Here is a 22,686-nt window from a genome sequence, read left to right as displayed (position 1 = left end):
GCGCGACGGATACTTTCCCAAAAAGAACAAAACTTTCGAAAAGGAATCCGCCCGTTTCGCCGACGCTGGCCTTGGGGTAAAAGTGATCCTCTTTTTACGCGCTGGGACCGCTTCTTGCGGCCGTCGTTATTATTACACGTGGCTACCGTTCCCATTTACTTTTACTCAGCGCCAATAACTTTCACGACGGGGCCGGCGTTCCTGTAAAACAAATCGAAAAAAAACCATTCACCGACGGTGACAGAGTCTACGCGTTCGCGAGCCATGATCACGTCCTTCCGAGATGCTATGCAGATCGGTGTCCTAAAACTGGTTCATTCTACGCATAATGAAAACTAATCGAATTTATCTCTCCAAGTGGTGGCAGAGCCGTCGTTCGATCGAAAGGAAGAACGATTTATTCGCGTTCGTGTTTTTATTTCACCATATCTTTTACGATCCCGTCGATCCTAGATAATTAACGACGCGAACACGGCCGGGTGAAAGCCGTAGGTAACACGTTGTACCAGAGTTTCGATGATCGAGGAGTGTTGGACGGAAGATCACAGCGAATTACAAAAAAAAATCACTTTATTACAATATAAAAAAAAACAATATAAAGCTATGTGACACACATCACAATGTCGATGCTACGGAGCATATGCAACGGAACTGCGAAGCGAGTAACAGGAATATAAATATCAAACGTTGTCTTAAATACGTAATAATTAGGCTAGTAACATTGTTGTAAACTAGTACACTGTCCCTCAGGCTGTGGACCATTCGCAACTAAATCGATCGTCGCGAACAACACGTTCAAGAGTGTTCAACGCGAGTTGCCGATTTGGGATCGTACCTTGGCGGAGTCGCGAAGGAATGAGTTTCGTGGTCGTCTAGAATTTAGAATTTCCCGCTAGAACTCGAATAGGAGATTGTGTCGTATTTGTTGCCGGAAGAACTCAGGCCCTCGTAGCTTTTCGCAGCGGAATATCCGACGTATCTAGGGATTAGACTCGAGTAGGATCCCTGCGATTCGCCGGAGGAGCTGTACGCCGCCGACGGAGATGAATAACCGCCGGAATAACCGCTGGATGAGCCAGAGTAACTGGAACTAGGACTGGAGTAACTTGCACCGGAACTGGAATAACTGGAAACAGGACTGGAGTAACTAGATGCGGGCCCGGAGTAGGTTACCGTAGGACCGGAATAGCCCCCGCTAGACCCGCCAGTAGCGTAGGTGACGGTTTGGCTCGGGTAATTCGAGGAGCCGCTGTAAGGACTCGAATAGCTGGAACTAGGAGCAGAATAGGTGACACTGGGACTGGAATAGCTGGAACTACCTCCGGAGGAATAAGAAGACGAACCAGAGGACGATGGCAAGGAGTAGCTAGCTCCGTCGGAGCTGCTAGAAAGGCTCAAGTGACTTCCCGAGGAACCGGAGGATGTCGGCAAGGCGTAGCTGGCTGAAGCGCCATGGGATCCGGACGATACCGGGATGGTGTAACTGCTGGATCCGCCGCTGGACCCAGATGAACTTTTACCGAGCGAGCTCGAGTCTACTACTAAACCTCCGCTGACGGCATGGGACGATCCTGGAGAGTATGATTGCAAAGACAATCCCGAGGAACCTCCCAGAGAGGATAAAGACGCTGGCAGGCTGTACGATGACCCGTGCGAACCCAACATCGACTGGAGACTGATGCTGCCCGTCGATCCACTGCCACCATAAGCCGACAATCCTTGAACTCCCGTTGCATAGCTTGGAGACGAGTAGCTGGAACCGCCCGCACCTGCAGCTGCACCCGCGGCTCCAAAGGTAACTGGTCCGTTCTTCGATGCAGGGGTGAACAACGCGATGCTAGCACCGCCGCCTCCTCCGGAGGAATAACTCGGCGCGGAATACGATGTTTGGCCGAGCTGTCCTCCCAAGGACAGGCCTTGGAGGCCGTGGCCGAGACCAGAACTCAATCCAAGTCCTCCCGAAGATCCCAAGGAGTATCCATGTCCTAGGGAACCTCCCAGTCCTTGTAAACTCTGAATACCTGCGGATTGACCTAAGGAATATCCTCCGAAGGACCCTCCGCCAGAATATCCGGAGCTTATGATAGGCGAATTGTAGGACGATCCTCCTCCTCCTCCTCCTCCGGACGAGTAACCGCCAGAATAATCGTTGACACCTCGTTTACCCTTCAACTGCACTCTGAATTGCCGTTTCTCGCCACGAGTTTCTCTGCAGGAGACTGTCGAAACGGCGAGGACTATCAGCCCAAAGAATATCTGGAACAAATGATCCCACGTTAGGTAAACGTATATAATACAGTCGTTAGCAGGTTACAGAAACTACTCGAAGCTGTCGTTGAATTTAACGGAGAAAGATCTGAGACACTTACTAATGACCGCATGTTGGCTCGGAACGTAACTATGTCGCTCGCTATTTCTCGTGGTCAAGCGACAACCGGGTATGCAAGTGAAATTGTGGTTTCTGATGCCATTGCTACCCAGAAGAGACCTTTTATATACAGATCCCCTCTTACACGGCGAAAGAAAGGTCTAGGTGAAGGTGAGTCTCCCCGCACTGGTACATAGCTCACCACCACCTTCGCAGTGCCGCGCGCGCGCGCGCGCGACCCGCCGCTTGTAGCTTAATGCATCGAAAGATGAGAAGTTCTCAAACGAGAGTGTTCCACTGGGTAAAAGTGACTAGATCGATATTTATCGTGAATTGTTCCCGCCGTGCCAGTAGCTACGAACAAATTTCCTTTCAGGGAAGTCCTGCCGGTCGACGCTCTCTTCCGAAAGGATAGGGGGGGACCAAAGTTTCCTCTCGGAGAGATAACGTCGGCGGACGCAGAAATGGGGGCTAATTAGATCTTGTACGCTTGTTCGCGGAACTCTTCATTCAATCCTAAATCGCGAAATCGAGCCAATGATCCTCGTTACTAACGAACGAAACGTGTTCAACGACGGCGATCGCGTTTCCAAAGCTGTATTCGGATCTAGAAAATACACGATTAGGAGGGGTTAAATCTCCCTCAAACTTCGAACGACACTGGCCGTCACGTTCCGCGCCGAATGTCCCTAAAAGCGTGCTCATTTCCGTGAAGCGTGCAACAGTTTTTTTATTCAACTACTAGTCGCGTCTTCCAGCGAATCGAGCTGCCAAAGAAAGTGTGCCCCGTATCACGAAACACACAATTGTCTTCGTTAATTCGTTTTGAAATGCCACTGCATCCACTTTGACTACGGCAATTAAATCTTCTTCCTGCATTATAATTGACTCACGCTTGCCAGAAGCGGCGTTGCCACGTGGTGCGCCAAATCCTCCAGTAAGAGGTCTGTTATGGTCTTCGAAGAACGCCATTTAGTTTCTTTCCCGGAAATGGAATCTCGGCCGACCTATTGCTGCGAACAATTTCGTCGATGTCTAGTTCTCGAAACCCGAACTCTTTTGCTTTAACAATTACATTCGAAATATGGCCGAATGCATTATAGCAAACCCGACTTATGGAATGAAAACTTTGTAAAGGCATATAAATTGATCGTAAACGATAATTAGCAGTGATTAGAACGTGATTCATGTATAGTAGATCATATCCAATATGTAATTAGAGGGTTTCGATACTATTACGGAAAAATTTCTGATTTCAGTTGAACAAGCACGATAGCGTTAGAATTCTGGAAAAGTCGTATGGGAAAGGATTGATACACAGGGATATGAAGTGAATTTTACAGAACAAATGGAATCATTTAATTTTCCTATAAATCAAGATGAGATAAATCAGAATTTGTTCGGCAAAGGAATAAACAGAGTGATTTTAATACATTTATAAATAAAACTAAGCGTAAGGGGACAATTTTTATTAACTGCGAAGCGTGCAATCTTCTTCACATTTTATGCATGGAAAACCAATCGTTGCCAACGGAACTAGAATATTTTGGCCAGTTTGTCAATCGAGTGATCTACTCCGGCATGAAAGGTGCAGCGAAGGCGTTGCGTTTGATCTGGACACGCTTCACCGTTACGATCTGCTGAAAGTAGTTTCGATCCTGGAAAGTGAAATGCGCAAGCGGCCGACAAAAAGTGACGAAGATTTAGGCGTTCTTGCGCTCTTATTTCCGTGCAGTATAATCCTGTCGCGTAGAACTAGTCGCGAGACGCTTGCACGATTCCGTGGAGTATCAAATACTGGACACCGCCTTCTATCTGTCGTGTCAACGATCTGTAACGGTTGAAAATCCAGAAGGATTTCGTTTTACTTTCACTCGTGGGTCGAAGGGAATTATTGTTCCCCTCCAGCCTTTTAGGCAGCATGGACCAACGAAAGTTCGGAACCTGTCAGACAGCAATTTTTCTTGCACTCAAGGCGATTCACTTCTGCCCCGTTCGACGCGGCGCCTTTTACTCAAAGAATAAATTAAACGTGGAACGTATACAGCCGCGAGAGTGGCGGTCTCGCAAAATTAAGCACAAATTTTATAGCCTGTAACAAGTCCCGTAATAATCTCCTAGTCCGAACAAATGAAATCTTATTAAAGTTAAAAGTAGGTCAGTGCCTAAAATAGCAAATGTGGACGCGTGTTCAGATCGATGAATAAATATCGAGGTTAATATTAATCGTGTCACGTGAATGGTTTGTGAAAACTGAGTAAAATACGCAAAATTAATTAAACATTAATGATATGTCAGTGTGTGTTGAGCAAATTTGTAACTTTCTGTGCGGAGATATTATCCTGATTATATTATGATCACCTAGAAATTCAAATTGAATGTTTAGAAATTGAGAAACTTGAAAGCGATTCGATTTTTTGTAACTCTTACTGAGTAATGCGGGACATCAATCACCAATAATTAGATGCCTGTTAGAAAAGTAGGATAGCTGTTAATCTGATAAATACTTGATTACAGAGAGTTCCGATGACATAAAACGAAAGAAGAGATTGTTCGTCGTTTGGAAAGTAAAAGTAACTATTACAAACAATAATGGAATCCCTATTCTTTGCTAAACACTTCCGCGGGGAAACACGTTACGAACCGTTGCCTCGAACAATGGCCGTGGGACTCGACTTGGAATTAGAAGCCGTTCTGAATGAATCGCACCATTTGCATGCGGAACAAGTGTGATCCGAGTGTTTACTTTTACCGCCGACGCGTTATCCGACAAGCCTTGCTTGACAAAGTAACACAATTATAAACAATCGTAAACATCGAGAAAAATCCGAACGCCGCTTCTAATCCATTCGTTCCAGCGCATTAGAAATTTTCAACGACCGATAGGAACAAACTACAAGACACAACAGTGCCAGTCCTATTGCTAATCGAACGCATCTCTCGTGGCTGTCGAGATTGCACTCGAGAAGAAGAAACGAACAACCGTTTAATTATGCGAGGGAATCGGGCCTAATCGGCGATTTGACTCGTGTCAGGCTGACAAGCGGCGGAGATCGGAGTTATTTATTTTCAGGTTATCCAACAATCTAAACGGTGCCCTGAAGAAGAAATGCCGGCCGAGCAGGTACGAGAAGTAATACGGTAAAAGTGTGCGTTAAAACGAAAACAAGGATGGGATTCGGGTCAGTCGCGGAAAGTGAGTTGACAGCCTGGTTTCCTGCGCGGAGGGACGCAGCCGATGCCTGTCGTTCCGAGTCGTTTCTTCGTAACTGTCGCACCTTTTTCCGTTCGGGGCTCGTGGCTCTTTACAGAAAACAGAATAGCCGTTCGTCTTCGGTGGCAATTATACCAGTTCACCGAGTATCCGCAGGAATCTAGTACGTTTAGCGGTATAATCATGCAAGCTGGTTCACCGCTTTAGTTTCTTAACTCGGTCGGCACGAGGCTACGGCTCTGTTTCGTGGTTGCATTGCGCCACAGTCTAGTGTCATCGATGAACGGGTCGCCAAACTGCTAGCGACCTCGGGACCCCTGGAGTCGCGGGGGACGAAAACCAAGCCGTTAATCGTTACTAATTCGCAGCGGAACCGCTGACGGTGCAGCTGCTGCGTCTTTCAGCTTCCACGGGTCTCGGATCGAGGCTGCCGGGTCTAGCAGCCGGTTATTGATTACGCCCGACCAACTGCGAAACTCGCGAAATTCCCGGCAACGTGATAGGACCCCAGCCAAAGCTTACAAAATCGACGGAGACCCGTCTACCTGCCGAGGACAGCCTCGCATTATACATACTCGATATTATCCGAGCGATTTGCGCTAGCGCTGATCAGAATTATCGGGTCGCTCAGTAAGCAATGTCTCTTACATTGATTCTTCCCGGTCGCGTTCGACATTACTTTTTGTATTTATTTCGCCGATTTAGGCCGGCTTCAGACGAACGGTTTGCGGCAATCTGACGCCGCGACAACTTGCCGTCACGGTTTAGCGGAGCATAGATTTGTCTTGACATTTTTCCACACTCAAAGCAGTTTGTAGTAGTGAGGAAACTGCATTGCTGCAATCGTGTTTTCCTTTTACATCCTTTTTTATATTCACTATGTAAAGTTTTCCCGAATTATGGTATTTTCGTATAGATAATTCGATTATTAATTTTTATAATTAAAAAACATTAACTCATCTTCTTACAAATCAATAAATGTCGACACAACTGCTTCTTTCAGAAATCATGCAGTGGTAAACAGATTAACCCATCATTGTCTATTTATAGTTGCATTGTACATTATTGAATAACACATTTAAGCAAAACGTATTTTCTTCATAGTCGTCTTCCTGCACGTTGAATTTACAAATGCGTATCACATGAAGTGAAATGTTTGCAACCGCCGAAACGTGGCGACAGATTTACCGTCTTAGATCACGGTCATTAACCCTCGAGCGACTAACACTAGGATACATTAAAATTATTTACTCCTCTAAAATCTATTTTCTTTTTTACCACCTGTTCAGCATAGTCTTATATGTTATCTAAGTACAATTGCATTTTTCTACCGTATTAAGTGGGTTAATAAAGTTGCATAGAGGAACATGATTCAATTGTATATTAAAGTTCTGGAATAAATACAGAGGTCACAGTTACGTCGCCAAGACACAACGGGAGAAATTCCCACGAATGCGAGGGTTCTCGTTCTGGCAGGAGAAATTCACTAAAGTCTTGTTCTCTATGTTGACTTGCTTTATTTTTATAATAATCGTTCGGAGCGTGTTGAAGATGTAGCTAGGCGCACGTTTTCGAGGGAACCGACCGGTAGAAAGTTTTGAAGTTCTGCCTTTTTCAGAGAGGCAGATTTATGGGAGGGGGATTTAGGAAATTGTAAAAGGGTCGTACAACTCGTGGGGATTTAGGAAATCGTAGATGTTAGCAGAGTTTTGAAGGTTACGTGGGTGGGACAAAGGTCCAGGTATGATGCGGCAAGGACAGCGGTCAAGAATGAGGCAGATGTACAGGATGTGTCAAAGGTAAAATCATAATCTCCAGAAGATTTTTGGATGATCAATGAAAAATAATAAGATGACGTTTGCATACGATAATATGCGATGATAGCTGAATGACGTTGATAAACAGTGATGGACTGATGGTAATGATAATACTAACAATAACAATAAGAATAATAATATTAATGATAAATCTAATTAGAATTAGAGTGTTGGTGAACATTTTCGGTTATAAAGAATTAAATAAAAGGATTTGTAAGCATTTACATCAGTGACAAATCTATGCTAGACGAATTCTAAGGAAACAATTACTGTTAAAAAAATTCGTAAAATATACGATCAGCATTGATCATTGGAACATGGTTGAAAAGTTAGTTGAAAAGTGGGAAACGTTGCAAGAAACGATGATCGTTGTAGATTAATCTTATCGCTGAAAAATGAAAAATAAAGAACAATACCATTTATGTGATGGCTTATTATCAGACAACTTTTGAGGTTACCATTGCTCTACGATATCGACTCCCTACCGCTAATTGGGTGAGAGTTCCGAAGCACTGATTTGGTCACCGGAAACGGAGACAGTTGATTTTCATATGATGAACTTTCTATGACGTACTGGCGACACGCCCCGATCACGAATTACTAGCATGAGGAAGTGTTGCGAAGAAAAGTGAAATGCGGCATGTTCGGACAGTAAAAAAATATTTATTTACGATAATAAATAGTGTCGACGGTGTATATACATAATACAAAAAAATCACAACGACCTAGATCGGTAAAAAGTATAAAAACATAGTTCACCGTTTATCCCACAACGTATAACCAAGCTATAATAATTCTATCCAACAATTGGAAGCACCAATTACCGATTACAATAACAATGCGTAATTTAATAAAAATTTATACATATATGGTATATATAGAAGATAGGAAAAAAACAAACAAGAAAACAAAGTTACCTCCTAGGATCTAATTGAGACGCGCTTCGGTTTGGCCACAGCCGTACAGCCGAACAATCTCGATCGTTATCGATAGGATAACATAAACCTCAAGCGATCGGAAAGTGTGACGGTGCGATATCGGGCATTGGCTGCGCTAATTACACGACCAGCGATGCTTATTAAGCAGTGACCACGGCACCGATAGGGTCGTCGCGTTCCGTCGAACAAAACTGTGTCATCGTGACCGCGACATTGATCCGGCGGCGCCGATTACTTTCTTCACGTTCCCGTTCCCGCAACCTCTCTTTTCCGCGCGGGTAAACAGTCAGTCTCGATAAAGGAAGGGCGAGTCACAATTCGCTCGCTCGCGAGAGGAAACCTGGCCCCGCGCGTCACTTCCATATTTGGGCCGGTTTCGCTTGCGTGGCGTAGGTCGGCGCATAGCTCCACGGATAAGTCGGCAACGCGGGCTTCTGCAGCTGGTACGCCACGTTCGGGTAATAATAGAACGGATAGACGGGTTTGACGGGTTTGTATAGGAACGGATTGATCACCGGTGTCTGCACGCCGTACGTCGGATGCGCCGCCGACGGCGTTTGCACGGGATGCACGTGGGTCGGCACAGCGGGCAAGACCGGCTGCAAAGATGTCACCGGATGGAGTGGTGTCACTACGGGATGCAACGGTGTGGCGACAGGTTGCACGGGAAGAGGTGCCGCGTTAACTGGCGGAGACGAGGGAGCGCTAGGACGGCTTGTCGAAGGAGTCGATGGAGACGACGAGGGTGTAGTTGACGGTACATTCCCTAAGATTGGCCGCGGATGCGTGGGGAGGGGTAGCCCGAAATGTGTGGGCGAAGAACCGGAGGATTGAACAACGCTGACAGCGCCAGGTGCAAAGAAACCGGGGCCGTAGGCTGGGACGTTCGACACGAAATTTGTGCCGGAGATCAGGGTCGGTACGAAGCCAGCATAAACTGGAACTGTTGCGGTGGGTGATAAGGTGGTCGTAGGCTCGACAGAACCGAGCGGTGTAGTCCCGTCCCCTTTGGTAGCCTGAGGAGGCTGCGTGCTTGTCGTTGATGTCGTTGTCGTGGTAGTGGAGCTCGGGGGCCGGATAGTGGACGATACCCCGTAGTTAAGCGGTAATCCCGGACCGACCGTTGTCCCTGGCAAAAAAGGTGATTGATTGAAAGCGGTACTTCCGGACCCGACCGTTACGGTATTCGGTTGCGCGTTTAAACCGTGAATCTTCATTCGCTGTCCGAGGGAAGCCAGAAGATCTTGACTCTGAACGAAGCTCGGCTGATTTTGAGCATACCTTCCGGCTGCGTCCGCGTTTTGAGCTTGAGTCTGGCTGGCTAACGCCCGTTGCAGCTGGATGATCAGCCGGTCCTTTTCGAGCGACTGAATCTGCTCCAGGGTTTCCTGGGAGCTCAGAGTGCCGGATGCGTAGGACGGCAGGGCGCCAGGGAAGCCTAGGGGGTTCTGAGAGCTGCTCTCAAAATTTTCGAACTGACCGAGTGGGGATGGCACTTGATTCGTCTGCCCAGGGAACGGGGCATCGTTCGGGGCAAAGTCTTGCTCGTTCGCTGGCGCTCCGTACAATTGCTGTATGGCTTGCGCGTTTTGCGTTAAGAAAACAGCCGCGTCCGAAAACTGTTGCTGCGGTTGCACGAGACTCTGACTTTGGAAATTGACCAACTGTCCCTGGCCGTTATTCGCGGGACTCTGTATCGGCGCGAATGGCTGTTGTTGCGTGTAACCAGGTAGCTTCTGGTTCTCGGGCGGCAGGTAGTTCGCCGCGTGTGACGCGAAGGGTTCGTTATTCTGACTCGCAATCGGACTCGGTTCCACGAAGTCGACCTGTCTAATTGGACTCGGCACACCCTGCTCTTGCAAACCGCTCGGTCGGTTATCAAAGTTGCTCGAATGCTGTTGCCCGAAATGACTGAGAAATTGTAATTTATCCCGGTGATGTTGATTCTGACTCGCGGCTTGGCTCTGATGGCCGGGTGGTCCATACTTGATAACAGGTCTGTTTATTTGGGCAGGATGTCTGTTCACGATACGTCCTCTGTGCCCGGATTGTCCAACTTGGAAACGAGCTCTTGTGGACGCCGCGTAACCACCTGGCCTCTTATAGGAATAACCCGAGTCCCTCTTTCTTTGAACTTCCGAGTCTTTCGCATCGATATCGCTTTCTCCCTCGCCGAGATCCACCAACTCCAGCTTCGTAATCTCCGGCTTTTCTCCAGCTGCCTCCTCGACGCCGGGACCAGCTTTGACGGTTAATAAGCCCATAACCAGCAAGCAACACACCTAAACAGGAAATAAGTGAACGGTGCATCTGTTTAGTGTGACGGAATCGTGAAATCTGTCGACGCAGTTACTAGGTCGCGTTGTCGCGCGTGCATAGAACGCTCCATTGAGTTTAATTCTAATAGATTCGATCACGGTCGGCGTACTTACCAGAAGAAACTTCATGGTCTTAATCCGATTCGCACTTGTCTCACTGCACCAACGATACGGTTCCTATGCCAGCACTCTACTAACCGCGGGACCCTCGGACATTTAACCGGAGCACCAGAGCAGAAAACAACTAATTCGTTCAAGGATGGACAGCCCGACTAAGACCACGGCCATACCTGCACATGTATAAATACAGTCGTGTCGCGACCATCCACGAATTACAATAGACTTTCTTGCTGGCTTTCATCGATCACACTTAGGCAATGCTGTTACGGATCGGTGATGTTACACATATCGATGTAGAGTATCGCCCTCTCGCAGCTGTTCCCAAATTTCGTCGATTTGCATAGTGTGATTGCTTAAAGTTATCGGCGTCCACGTGAAACGTGTTCGACGACACACTGGAGTTACTAAGACGACTTCTGCCACATAATCATGGAAAATGTTAGAAGGTAGAGCGAAAGCGATGTTTAACGACATCACTTTTAAAGTGACGTTCGGTATTAATAAAAGTAAATAATCCTTTTCATTATTCACATGTATAATAATATTTTTATTGTACATCCGAACACGAATAATAGTGAGAAACATATTTGTAAATTGTAGATAGTCAATAATAGCAAGTAATCTCATGAATGTTTCCACAGTTTCCACAGTTTCGCTTATTCATTTCCGTCGTGAACGTAACATAAAATCCACAGTATATACGAGAAAGTAATATACACAACAGTCACGATGTAAATCCCCCTTTATTTAATCCACCTTTTTAAACATTAAATTTTCAAACGTCAGATACGTCAGTCCGACTTCCATCGAACTCTCAAAAGGCATTCTGCGGCTGCGCGGCATTTCAATCATTCGCATCACGTCTGAACCCGTCGAAGTCTCAGTGAAAGTACTTAAAGTGATCAAGTCCCAGGGAATACGGAATAGGTGTTCATTTATAGTGAAATATTCGTATTGTGTAATTCAGGATTACGCGTGACTCGAGCGCCAGCGTCCCTATTCCATGAAACAATTCAAACTTGGTCGGCATTACGTGATCGCATTAGGATGCTCTTGATCGAACGTGATTAAATAATGCCAGCTTAAAGCGCAACATTTTTTTAGACTCGTGGAAAGTCACGGTTCGTCCTTGAAATCGGACGTGCATTATTTCTACGATCAGTTAAACTTGGCCTATCGTGATGTCTCGCCAGATTGGCTGCAGGATCTAAATGCATCGCAATCTTTATGCATGAACGGCCCACAGAAGCCAATGAATGTGGACAATACGCTGACGCCACTGATGCATTTGTCTTCCTCTATGATTTCATACTCTCGCCTAAACGGAGAGAAATGCTCCGGTAGACTAATGCCCGATGATGTCATTCGTTTCTGTTTGCCGTTTCGCGACAGGAAGCACGCGCGATGCTGCAATGCAACGACACTTCCCATAGCATTCTAGTATCAAAGATGAAACTGCAGATGCATGGCTAATACTTCCACGCCTTTGGAACATATAAAATTAGCATATGTACTGAATGCAGATGGAATTCGCAGATATCCGTTATCGGACGCATGATCCATCGTTCCTGCGACTTACTATTGTTCGCTCTAGTCTATATTTTGGCCTAATGCCAGGCGTATTTTTGTTATCACATATTTACAAACCATGCAGTTGCTACGTACTCGTCCGAGATCAATCTAGTAAATCTAGAACAACATAAGGAATGTATCCATTCTGTAGGATTTAGAATACATAGGGTAGAAATGCTACAAACAATATACAATTAATCACTTTCTGTATTTAACATTGTGTCATCAATTTACAGGTGTGTGCACCGAAATGCGTGGTAGAACAGAAAATTTGTTTGGATCGTCGAATTCGTAGTTTCTGTCATATTCTGCCCGTTTTCTTAAATTAAACTAGTTTAGGTGAGTCGATCGGAAGTCCTTGCAATTGCCTTAATCGTTTTCCATAATTGTGATTAAAACGGCTGATCGGTGTCACTCCTTAACCGTAGATGTAGGAGCTGTAGTACGAGGGGTAGTAAGAAGGGTAGCTGCGGTAGGCGTACGGTAGGCTGTATGCAGAACTGTAGGCGAGCGGTGCAGTATAGGCAGAGTATGCGATTGGTGCAGCAGCGTAGTTCAGCAGAACGCCTCTCTTGTCTCTAGACGCATCCGGAGCAGCGTCCGCCACCGCAGGCTCGAGTTTTTCGGCTCCAGCTGGTTTCTCTTCAGCGAAAGCAACGGCGAAGATAGCCAAAAAGACGAAAGCCTGTAACGAAAAGCAATAATTTTTCAGATCGATGATTTTCACTGGGATTGTAAGAAGCTGCGTGGCATCCGAACCACTTAACCATTCGGAAGTATTCATCGGTACGATGCGAAGAGATGCAGCAAGAAATTCAAAAGAGCTACCATTTTTCTTCTCGATGGCTGTATACTGTTCTTACTTTCCATCAGGAAAGATATATCTCTGCAGTTTTGGCTCGCAGTTTCTACACATTCCATAAAATGTGTACGTTTCGATACTTGAAATGATTTTAGTTTCTGGGCTACCTTAATTCAAACCTAGCACGTATGCATTAATGCTGATATAAGCTAGCAAAATTTTACGATGATAAAAATGCTCAATGAACAACATCCTTTGTATCCAAAACCATTTTAACTCTAAATCTAAAATGTATTTTCTGACCTACAATATTTCTATTTTATATAACTTAATACAATTTAACCATATGAAATTCGTTCTTATATCTCACACAATGGTAACACTTTAAACAGATTTTCAAATATAAACAAAAAATTGATAATGCAGAAATTATTTTGGGACATGATATAACAACTTTTAGTGGTGCCTTCGAGTCATTACTCGAGTTGCAAAGGGTTAATGATTAAAAAGCGTACTGGGCATACTTACAACGATGCACTTCATGGTTGTTGAGTTAGGTGGAGCTTTAGAGATCAGCTTCTGTGTTCAGTTGGAACTGAATGATGCTCTTGCTTTTTGGTGGATACCTTTATATACCTGGCGGACAGATCGTCCTATGCGCGTCATTCGCCGATTGATCAACGTACGAGGACACGCGTGTTGGGCGTGTGTGTTCGGTGTGCCAGCGATGTGAGCGTGAGCCGGTGGATGTTACACGGGGTTGTTACTCGTCCTATTGTTTACGGAGTCGTATACGTAACCAATGTACGTGTGTCGTCGACGTCGTGGACGACACGACGTCGAGGTCTGCTAAGGAATCTCGTTCACGTATTCCAAAGCAGACCCGTGTACAACCTCCGATGCATGGCACGCGGGTGAAGCAAGGGACCTTGGCAATCGGCCAAATACGGACGAAAGTGTTTTACCACATACAACGTAATACCTAGCCGTACTCGCTGTGATACAATTACGAGTTCCATGAACCTTTACGATAATCATCGAACAACGCCTCGAGTATACTACGCAGCTGTTGTACAGAGATTCGCGATGTCCTAGCGAAAATAGCGAAGTTTCTCTTGAACGGACAATACTATCTGGCAACATCATAAAACAAATCCTACGATGAAGGAATGTATTAAACAATTTCTAAAACATGCGATTAATAATTAAGAGATTTCTAAAGAATCTTCTGGACCGGATGAGCTATTAGCACCTGATCAACAGATGAGTAATCTCGATTTTTACTGCAAAAAGTGAAGAACAATATTGCAATTAAAGACAGTAATGAATTTGACGCCAAGTGGCGTCATCTGTTACGGCTTTTACGTTTCTAATACTGAGTACAAAGTATCAAATATCATAATTTATCAGATTTTGTTTCATTAAATATAGTACTCTGATTTGTTGGAACTTTCGAGGTTACTACGTTAACAGTCAAAGTGTTAATCTTCCATTTGTTACCTTTATGGTAGATCAAGATAATTCAAATAACAACTACGCTAAGTATGAAAACTTCTTGCAATAATTGGAGCACAAATAAATGTATCAAAGGAGATTAGATAACATGTATGCAACGTTTGTTCATTTAGTTCATGGTATAAATTGATAATTTAACTTTTTACCGATGGTATTATCAAACTAATTTATATTGTAAAAAGTCTGGGTTAAATTAGAACATTTAATTGAAGGATAAAAGAAGTAGCCCAGAAAAAGCATTCACTTTATGAAATGACAACCGCAATAACATTGGCAGAATGAATTGCTCAGAAAAAGCCTAAATTCCACCAGGATCTAGTTTAAATAATAAAACAACATCCTCCACGATTTACTGTCTACAAACACAAATAATCCTTCACGACTATACTCTGTTTCTTCACAAGAATTCCAGTTTTTACCACTTATCATAAAATGTGGATTTAGAAACCGGTCAACCTATAGAATAATATATTCAACACCCAATTTCGATAATTTCTTACGTAAAAAAATCTAGTTCGAATACCAATGCTCCTCATTAACATACTCGTTCATTAAAAAACGATTTTAGCACAAAAAGATATTAAAATGGCACTCAATCATGAGAAATTACTCCAGGGAAGCTTTGATAAGGATTTCTGCGCTCGCCGAACTTAATAATTCATCTCATGCAACGATAATTTCAGTGTCTCCACACTCTCTCGGTGCGAAAGAGGAACATCAAATGTTTCTTTGAAGGGCGCGCCCTTGCTGCTTTGAATTTAAATTTCGATGGGAAATCCCGGCCAATGTCTAACGTTCCCCGTGGCGCATGCGTGTAGCCGTGTAGAGTTGGCTTGACAGATCCGGCCGCGCGCATACCGATTCTCAGAGTCTTTTTATTTTTGATTCCCGTGAATTTTGCAGTGCAGTATTCTTTGTTGGATCCGTTGTTTTGTTTATTTTCTACACCAGAGAGCGTAGAAACACCGGGCATTCAAATTGGCAAAAAACTGTGGGATCTTTCTTCGAACTCTCATGCTATGTCATCAGGTAGTTTCGTTAGCATATGCTAATGGCTGTATAAAAAATTTTAAGTGGTTGAAATATTTCTAATGTCATCGGAGTTCAGACTGCATTCGAAATTTCTCATTTAAAATTATGATTCAGCATGGTCTGAAGTCGGCATTAAAATCGAAAATAGGCGCCTCGTATGCGAAATGAATGCTTTTATCTTTCGGTAGCCTAATGTTTCCTTGGAATGCAGCAAATTATTGAAGTCCAATTAAGGGGAATTTCCAAAATGCAGTATTTTGCAATAAATTAAACGAAAGCTTTGTGGTCGTTTTTTGTCGCGAGAATTAAACTCTTTTAATAATAATAATAATTTTTTGGATAGAAAACAACACGCGAATACTCGTATATTTCATGTACTAAAGTTTTCGTCGTTGTCCGATTCGATTTCATCGCTAAAACGAAACTAGTACACGGCATCTTTTTGCCTAATTAATAATCCCAATGCAATTTATTCGTTCTAGCGGCTCCGATTTCAATGCCTTCCCTGGCACATAACATCGGCATCCTATAAATATTTTCTTATGAATTTTAATGTAGTGAAGGTGGCGGCTGTTAATGGAACTGCAGTGCATGACTAATTGAACCTACTCGATTTCACAATTACTATTGTTTGAAGATAACACGCCATTGTCATTCATCTATGATAAGCTTTGTACTTCTCATTTCATATCATAGTTCTCTACTATAACTAAAGAACGATATATGGCACTTGACGACTTTTCAATAAACAGAATCAAATCAGTAACTATCCGATAGGTAGCAAATATTTTGTTTCAAAATTCTATTAATTTAAATAGTACATATAAATTGTAAAAAACTTTCTTAAATATTAATGCCAAAATTCCATGATCACTTATGAAATCTCTAGAGGATGGTCTGATAATGATTAGGTATAAGATATTCAAATTTAATGAATGAACGAAGAAGGGTTAGTAATAATATTTTTATTTCAGGTATAAAATAATCGTAACTTATTTATCATTTTTTATACAGAATTGAATTCACATTGTATCTCCATCAGTAGATTTCCACAGGTCATCTGTTAAATAAAAAAAGAAATATTTCATAAAACAAATTTTTATTGATCTGAAGAATGATTGAACACATTTTATCTCAGATAGAGCTAATGTTTCGAATCATGGTGTAATAAATCATGGCAAAATCGTTATTCATCATTATTATAATTCAGAATATATCAAAAATATTTTATAAAAAAATAGTAGTACCTTATCTTTAGCCAATTTTTATTGATATTGACAAATTCATTTTCGCTTCGATACTATCCTTTTACCTGCAATCAAGTAGTCGTGTACATTTTACTGATTCAAAAATAAAAACGCTTATAGGCGACATATTTTTCTCAGAGGTAGTGACGAATAAATTAGGTCCATATCATTGGATATCAAAATAAACTGATATACATCATTGAAATGTGAAACAATAAAGATGTAAAATGTTGTTTAGAAAGTACTTACAAGTGCACTTAGAGAAAGTGTTGATATACTTTTAGAGCATTACTACAACCAGAACATCCAAATGCTGCAAAAAAAGAGAATATATATCTATATTTTTTAATTGATTATGTTATGGTGAAATATATTAAATGCAATCAAATACTGGTAGGAAATACACATCAAATTAAATCATTTGAACTATGAAATCATCAAATAAAATTATGGCATCCTTAGTTACACATATTAATAATTAATACAAGTCTGAGAACATACTCTCAGTTTTTTCCTTTGTTTTGTTTCAGCTTGTGTTTACTTTAACTCAGTTTGCAGCATTACCTGTAACAAAAAGGATCGCGATATAGAATCATGTTGTCACTAAATATAAAATTAGTTTCTTGATATTAAATTCTCAGATAGGAGCGAAAGACATTCTAAGTATTCTTCAGACTAAATCAGTTGAACTATGAAATCATCAGATAAAATTATGGCATCCTTATTTACACATATTAATAATTAATACAAGTCTGGGAACATACTCTCAGTTTTTTCTTTTGTTTTGTTTCAGCTTGTGTTTACTTTAACTCAGTTTGCAGCATTACCTGTAACAAAGAGGATCGCGATGTAGAACCATGTTGTCACTAAATATAAAATTAGTTTCTTGATATTAAATCCTCAGATAGGAGCGAAAGACATTTTAAGTATTCTTCAGACTAAATCAGTTGAACTATAAAATCATCATGTATATTGTTAACCAAAAAAGAAGTATTTATTTAACATTATCAGATGAAACATACCATTGTTTAAAATCATCAAGATTTTTCAAATTTCCCTTGCACAAAAATTCTTTCTACATCTATACTTTCTTTCACATTTACAGTTCGCCTTTTCACATAATCACATGTTAAAGTTTTGAAACCAATTGATTCAAACAAATCTACTACTTCCTCTATGGTAAAATAGTAACTCCTTAAATAAAAATGAAAAATTATTAAAAATACAATTTAGAACAAGGTTCTAACAAGAATAGAATGAAAAAACCATACCTAGTTCCATCGTGTCTCACATAAAAATTTTCACTAATCTTTTGTCCTGGTTTAAACCTTAACTGAGCCATATCATATCGACCATAATCCCTCAACAGCACAACTCCTTTATTATCAAGAACTCTATACATATTCTCAATAACTCTGGAACAAAGTACAACACGTTTTCTTATGGTTTCCGCTACTATGGAAAAGGCAATAATACGAAGAAACTAAGAATATTTACTTCCGAAATTTCTCGGGATGAATGGCTGACAAAACGAATATTAAAGTCGCTGCATTCACGGGGAAATTTACATCTGCGAAACAATTCTCTGTGGTAACATCGGCCTCAAAGATTTTCATTTTGTTAGGATCATACAATGCGTGCGCCTAGAAAATGTATCGTGAAATAAAGACCACGTGGCCACACGCGTGAGTACAATAAAGAAAGAAGGAAATATATACTTTCATGAACTCCACTGCTCTGGGAGACAAATCACAAGCAAATATTTGTTTAAAATTTAGTCCGTCTTCAATTAAGGGATACACGAAATTTCCAACACCACATCCAACCTCGAGAATAACCTTCGGATCTTCCATCGATCCCAAGCCCAGAAGTTCACTGAATTCTCTAGTAGACCAATGTCTGTCTTTGAAGAATCTGGTTTCATTTCTCTTGTAGAACAAGTCCCAATGTTTTCTGGCGTATTTTTCGAACTGATTAGCTTGAAATTCGGTAACCAAACGCGAATTCTGTTTCTGCAATTTCTCTATCTCTTCTTCGGTGAGATGCTTCGCCACGTGGTCAAGGTTCTCACCATTAGGTTCTCTTGATTCAGCCATTTTCTCGTAACTTGTAATAATTGAGCAACTTACGTAGCCACTCAAACATTCCACGGATATTCTTTAAATTACGAGCTTAATTTGAAATAATAGAACGAAATATTTGCACGAAAATGATTTGCAACGGCTACTGGAATGGTGAAGTACTCAAGGACACATCCAGTGAGCGTCCCAAAAGGAAATGAACGAGAAGCACATGCGTAACGCTACAGCTGCCCCACCACTCTTCTAGCGATAGGGAATTACCCCGCCTAGTAACATCAGGCTGGCCATTGTCAAGAAATTGTCTGGGAAAATTTGAATCGCGTTCAGCGTTGCTTCAGGTATTGTAACAGAGACACAATGGAATTAATTGTAAGAGAATTGTAACGAAGCGAAATATGTTATGCAACCTATTATTATGTAGCAACACTGTTTCCGCAGAATTTTCTCGCATTACAATACAGATAGTTCAGGTGCGTAATGATGCGATTTGAATGAAGTGGATTAATTGTAATAACTTAATGTAATATTTAACTAGATATCGAAATTCATATTTATTGTAATATGTTCGGACAACTTGCATGTTATTGAGATTTTTTGAATACGAAAGACTTAAACGAATATTTATTAAGATTTTAACTATCTAGTTTAGGTTTCATTAATTAAGTGGACCATTTATTTTGAAAATAGTGTAAGTCCATTTTTCTTTAAACGAGATATCACATAAATTATGATTAATTTAGTGTAAACTTTTTATTTATAACTAATTAATATTTAAAATCTTAAGAAATACCAACATTTTGTTCAATTTAAAATTGGTCAATACAGGAAATTGCGTAGAAATTAATCATGAAAGTAGTGTAAGTTTAATTTCCATAGGGCATTACGTGACGGCCATTACGACAAAAAATATTTTTTATACGTATAACAGGATTATTATGATGTTACAACACATTGTAGAAAAAATAATAAATGTATTTTACACGAAATGAAACGAGAGAAATTCGTTTCAACAAAAATTTTCCAAAATACAATTCAAAAACGGGTAAGAAAAAATGCTAACGAAGAGAAACATAACTGATTGAAAATATGTTGGATGAGATTTTGTAGAAATACACCGTATACTATTTTATATTTTATATTTTAAGAAATTAGATTTGTCACCTGGAGAAAACTACCAAAATTTGAAAAAATCACCCTGGCACCTTTGTATAATGATGCCAGACCATTACATATGGAAAATATAAGGATATGGAACAATTATTACCTTATATACCTTATATTTAAAATTGATTTATAGTAATATTCACACCATTTTCTGTTGTAAATTTAACATAAAATGTTATTACTATTATTCATTTATGCTCTGTATATGGCAATGTTTTGAAATATTTACGATACACTGATAGTATCTTCACCGGAGGTAGAAATTTTTAGAGAAGCGCCCTTGAAACTATGCTAGGCTTATTTGCGTATAGTTTGTTAATTAGCAGCGATTTTAATCGTCTGCTTTAATAGTCCTCGGGGACAGCTGGGGGATCATTGGTATGAATTCCACGTGCGAACTTATTCGACGGATTAATATGCGGCCCTCGTTCGGAATGAATATTTTCTCCCTGTGCCCACCATTGTCACACAATGACACAGTGCTGAAAGGGGTTACCCGTGACTGAAATTTAGTTGATAAGTGTTCTGATTCGTTCGATAGACTTACAATTAAAATAATACAGCGGACCGAGTGTAAATTGTTGTGCAAGCATCGCGTGTTTGATAATAATTCGGTGCTATTTGCGCGCAATGCTTTCCGCAAATGTTACAGGCGTGCTTGAACTGTTCGGGTCGCTTGTTAACATATGCACCACTCGCTGCAACGAAATTTCGAGTGCAATTATAATGCAAGTGAAGTCGATAAAGAACTCGTTATTACAAAATTCGACACCGTCGCACGTATCGGACTGTTATCAAACGCGTTCCGATTGCGAACGACGCCACTGTTTGTCGTGTCTGTCGCGACACAGTAAATTCTTCCCAATTGTTCCTTACAATATACACAAAATTTGATTAGTCGAGCCTCACGGTTCATTTTTATAGGTGTTAATAATCTCCTCTTCCAAAGTTTTTCATTTTTGTTTACAAACTAAGGTATAATTGGGAAAAATTTACTGTATTTCGCGGACGATGCAGGGCGATTTGAAATTTTGCAAATAGTAAGGGCCGAAGGAAAATTAATCGATTGAGTAGTATGTAGGTCATTGCGGACCACAATTTCTTCGAGAGCTTGACGGAGGTCGTGGCGATAGATTAACCGAATGAAATGAAAAACACGTTTTACGAGTCGTAGTCGTTAGTGCTCTCTTAAGTAATGTATTTCGTGGTGGTCGCTGCGTCATCCCGGAATTTTTGCCATCGAAAAATAATTGATCGCCCGTCCCGGACCCGCTCGAGTCATTAGCGGGTCGCGACGTCCTGGCGAACACGTCGGAAAATAAGCGAACGATAGAAAATTATTTCGATAGGAAAACGACTGAGGGATTAAAAAGGAATCCCTCTCGCCATTGGCCGGTTAAGCTTTCCCGATTTACATAATTTCAAATCTTCGGGACGGTTCTCATTAAGCGACCGACTTCTTTTTCTTCTCTCTCAGTGAAATTGATTACGGGAGATGAGTTCAGAAATCCTATCGCGTCGCTTTTGCCTCGGCCGGATGCAGGTTGGCTCAGTATATCTTCGCGCGAATGGGACATGCGGTAAGAAATAACGTCTGGCGAGCGTGGCTGTACTCTTAAGCAAATTAAAATTAATTTTTTTTCCCGCGCACTGGCAAAACCATCTTGCCGTAGATTTAGAACATTTATTACAGGCGTTCATATTCCGCCGTAACCGGGACAAATGTTTCCCGGGCGATATTTTACATTAGCGCGGAAGCTAAGAAATACCTTGAAGTTTATCATTCCTCTCGCTACCGCTGGCCCGGAAAATGCCGGCACTACTGAATTACATCGACTTTATAATAATTCTGTTACAGTGGAAGCTTCCATTTGCATTTGCTGCCGGCAACGTTATTAATTTAAAATAGAGATCTTGCGAAAGCAATTTATGTGCTGGGAAATCATGAGTATGAATTACAGACAGGGTCTCCTGCGAGAACACTTCTATTGCTTCCAATATAAATGAAAAGAGACATCAAGATTCCCGGGAAAGGTTTTTCAAAATCTTCAAAGGAAGGTGTGATTATTCATGAGAAATTTTTTGATCTTACTTGATATAGAAAAAGATACTATCAATGAAATCACCATCGATTTGTACTCAGATAAATGCATCACAAATAAAGACGGTAAACAAAGGAATGTGTAGCATCGGAATGAGTTGCCGTTATCGTCGTGTGAAAAATCTAGCAAAGTGATATCCTGTGATTAAATTTCTCTTTAAATTTATATTTATGCTTCTCTTCACGGATCAATTACTATTTTATTATGAATAGAGATCTCGATCGAAATGACATAACCATTCTGACACATCACGATTAACTGCAGATGATGTCTATAATTAAAAGCGGAGTTTATTCAATTTTAGTCCATTCGTTTCTCAAGAACATTCATTAAGTCTAACGTAGTTTTTAAATTACTTTTTAGAGCTGATAATTTTGTCGATCAATACTGCTTTCA

The 22,686-nt window shown here is 41.4% G+C and overlaps 4 protein-coding genes and 3 non-coding genes across 9 annotated transcripts; all 7 read right to left on the bottom strand.

Moving 5' to 3' along the window:
- Window positions 1-879: 879 nt before the first annotated feature.
- On the bottom strand, window positions 880-2,381 carry LOC144468383 (uncharacterized). Its single transcript, XM_078177813.1, has 2 exons — window positions 2,370-2,381; window positions 880-2,256 (listed from the first exon to the last, which is right to left on the bottom strand). Exons 1-2 carry the CDS (start codon window positions 2,379-2,381, stop codon window positions 880-882), a joined length of 1,389 nt encoding a protein of 462 aa, XP_078033939.1.
- Window positions 2,382-8,690: 6,309 nt separating this feature from the next.
- Window positions 8,691-10,784, bottom strand: LOC144469226 (uncharacterized). Its single transcript, XM_078179244.1, has 2 exons — window positions 10,770-10,784; window positions 8,691-10,619 (listed from the first exon to the last, which is right to left on the bottom strand). Exons 1-2 carry the CDS (start codon window positions 10,782-10,784, stop codon window positions 8,691-8,693), a joined length of 1,944 nt encoding a protein of 647 aa, XP_078035370.1.
- A 1,752-nt stretch (window positions 10,785-12,536) lies between these two features.
- On the bottom strand, window positions 12,537-13,732 carry LOC144469072 (uncharacterized). Its single transcript, XM_078178973.1, has 2 exons — window positions 13,678-13,732; window positions 12,537-13,032 (listed from the first exon to the last, which is right to left on the bottom strand). Exons 1-2 carry the CDS (start codon window positions 13,690-13,692, stop codon window positions 12,766-12,768), a joined length of 282 nt encoding a protein of 93 aa, XP_078035099.1. The 5' UTR covers window positions 13,693-13,732; the 3' UTR covers window positions 12,537-12,765.
- Window positions 13,733-16,646: 2,914 nt separating this feature from the next.
- Window positions 16,647-19,217, bottom strand: LOC144468600 (tRNA N(3)-cytidine methyltransferase METTL6). Of its 3 annotated transcripts, XM_078178185.1 has the most exons (9): window positions 18,662-19,217; window positions 18,441-18,586; window positions 18,215-18,358; window positions 17,966-18,137; window positions 17,708-17,770; window positions 17,445-17,507; window positions 17,193-17,256; window positions 16,944-17,008; window positions 16,647-16,756 (listed from the first exon to the last, which is right to left on the bottom strand). In XM_078178185.1, the coding sequence occupies exons 1-4, from the start codon at window positions 19,037-19,039 to the stop codon at window positions 17,981-17,983; spliced, it is 825 nt and encodes a 274-aa protein (XP_078034311.1). In that variant the 5' UTR covers window positions 19,040-19,217; the 3' UTR covers window positions 16,647-16,756; window positions 16,944-17,008; window positions 17,193-17,256; window positions 17,445-17,507; window positions 17,708-17,770; window positions 17,966-17,980. The 3 variants fall into 3 exon arrangements, with proteins under 3 accessions (XP_078034311.1, XP_078034312.1, XP_078034313.1); XM_078178186.1 differs by lacking the exon at window positions 17,708-17,770; XM_078178187.1 differs by lacking the exon at window positions 17,966-18,137.
- Window positions 17,066-17,154, bottom strand: LOC144469604 (small nucleolar RNA SNORD70). Its single transcript, XR_013494016.1, has one exon. It is a non-coding gene; the product is annotated as a small nucleolar RNA SNORD70 (small nucleolar RNA).
- Window positions 17,573-17,658, bottom strand: LOC144469608 (small nucleolar RNA snR60/Z15/Z230/Z193/J17). The gene has a single exon (XR_013494020.1). It is a non-coding gene; the product is annotated as a small nucleolar RNA snR60/Z15/Z230/Z193/J17 (small nucleolar RNA).
- Window positions 17,836-17,920, bottom strand: LOC144469609 (small nucleolar RNA snR60/Z15/Z230/Z193/J17). The gene has a single exon (XR_013494021.1). It is a non-coding gene; the product is annotated as a small nucleolar RNA snR60/Z15/Z230/Z193/J17 (small nucleolar RNA).
- Window positions 19,218-22,686: the final 3,469 nt, after the last annotated feature.

The sequence above is a fragment of the Augochlora pura genome, chromosome 4 (genome assembly GCF_028453695.1).
Source record: "Augochlora pura isolate Apur16 chromosome 4, APUR_v2.2.1, whole genome shotgun sequence".
NCBI lineage: Eukaryota > Metazoa > Arthropoda > Insecta > Hymenoptera > Halictidae > Augochlora > Augochlora pura.
The sequence above is the reverse complement of the archived record's forward strand: the minus strand, read 5'-3'. Positions and strand labels throughout refer to the sequence as shown.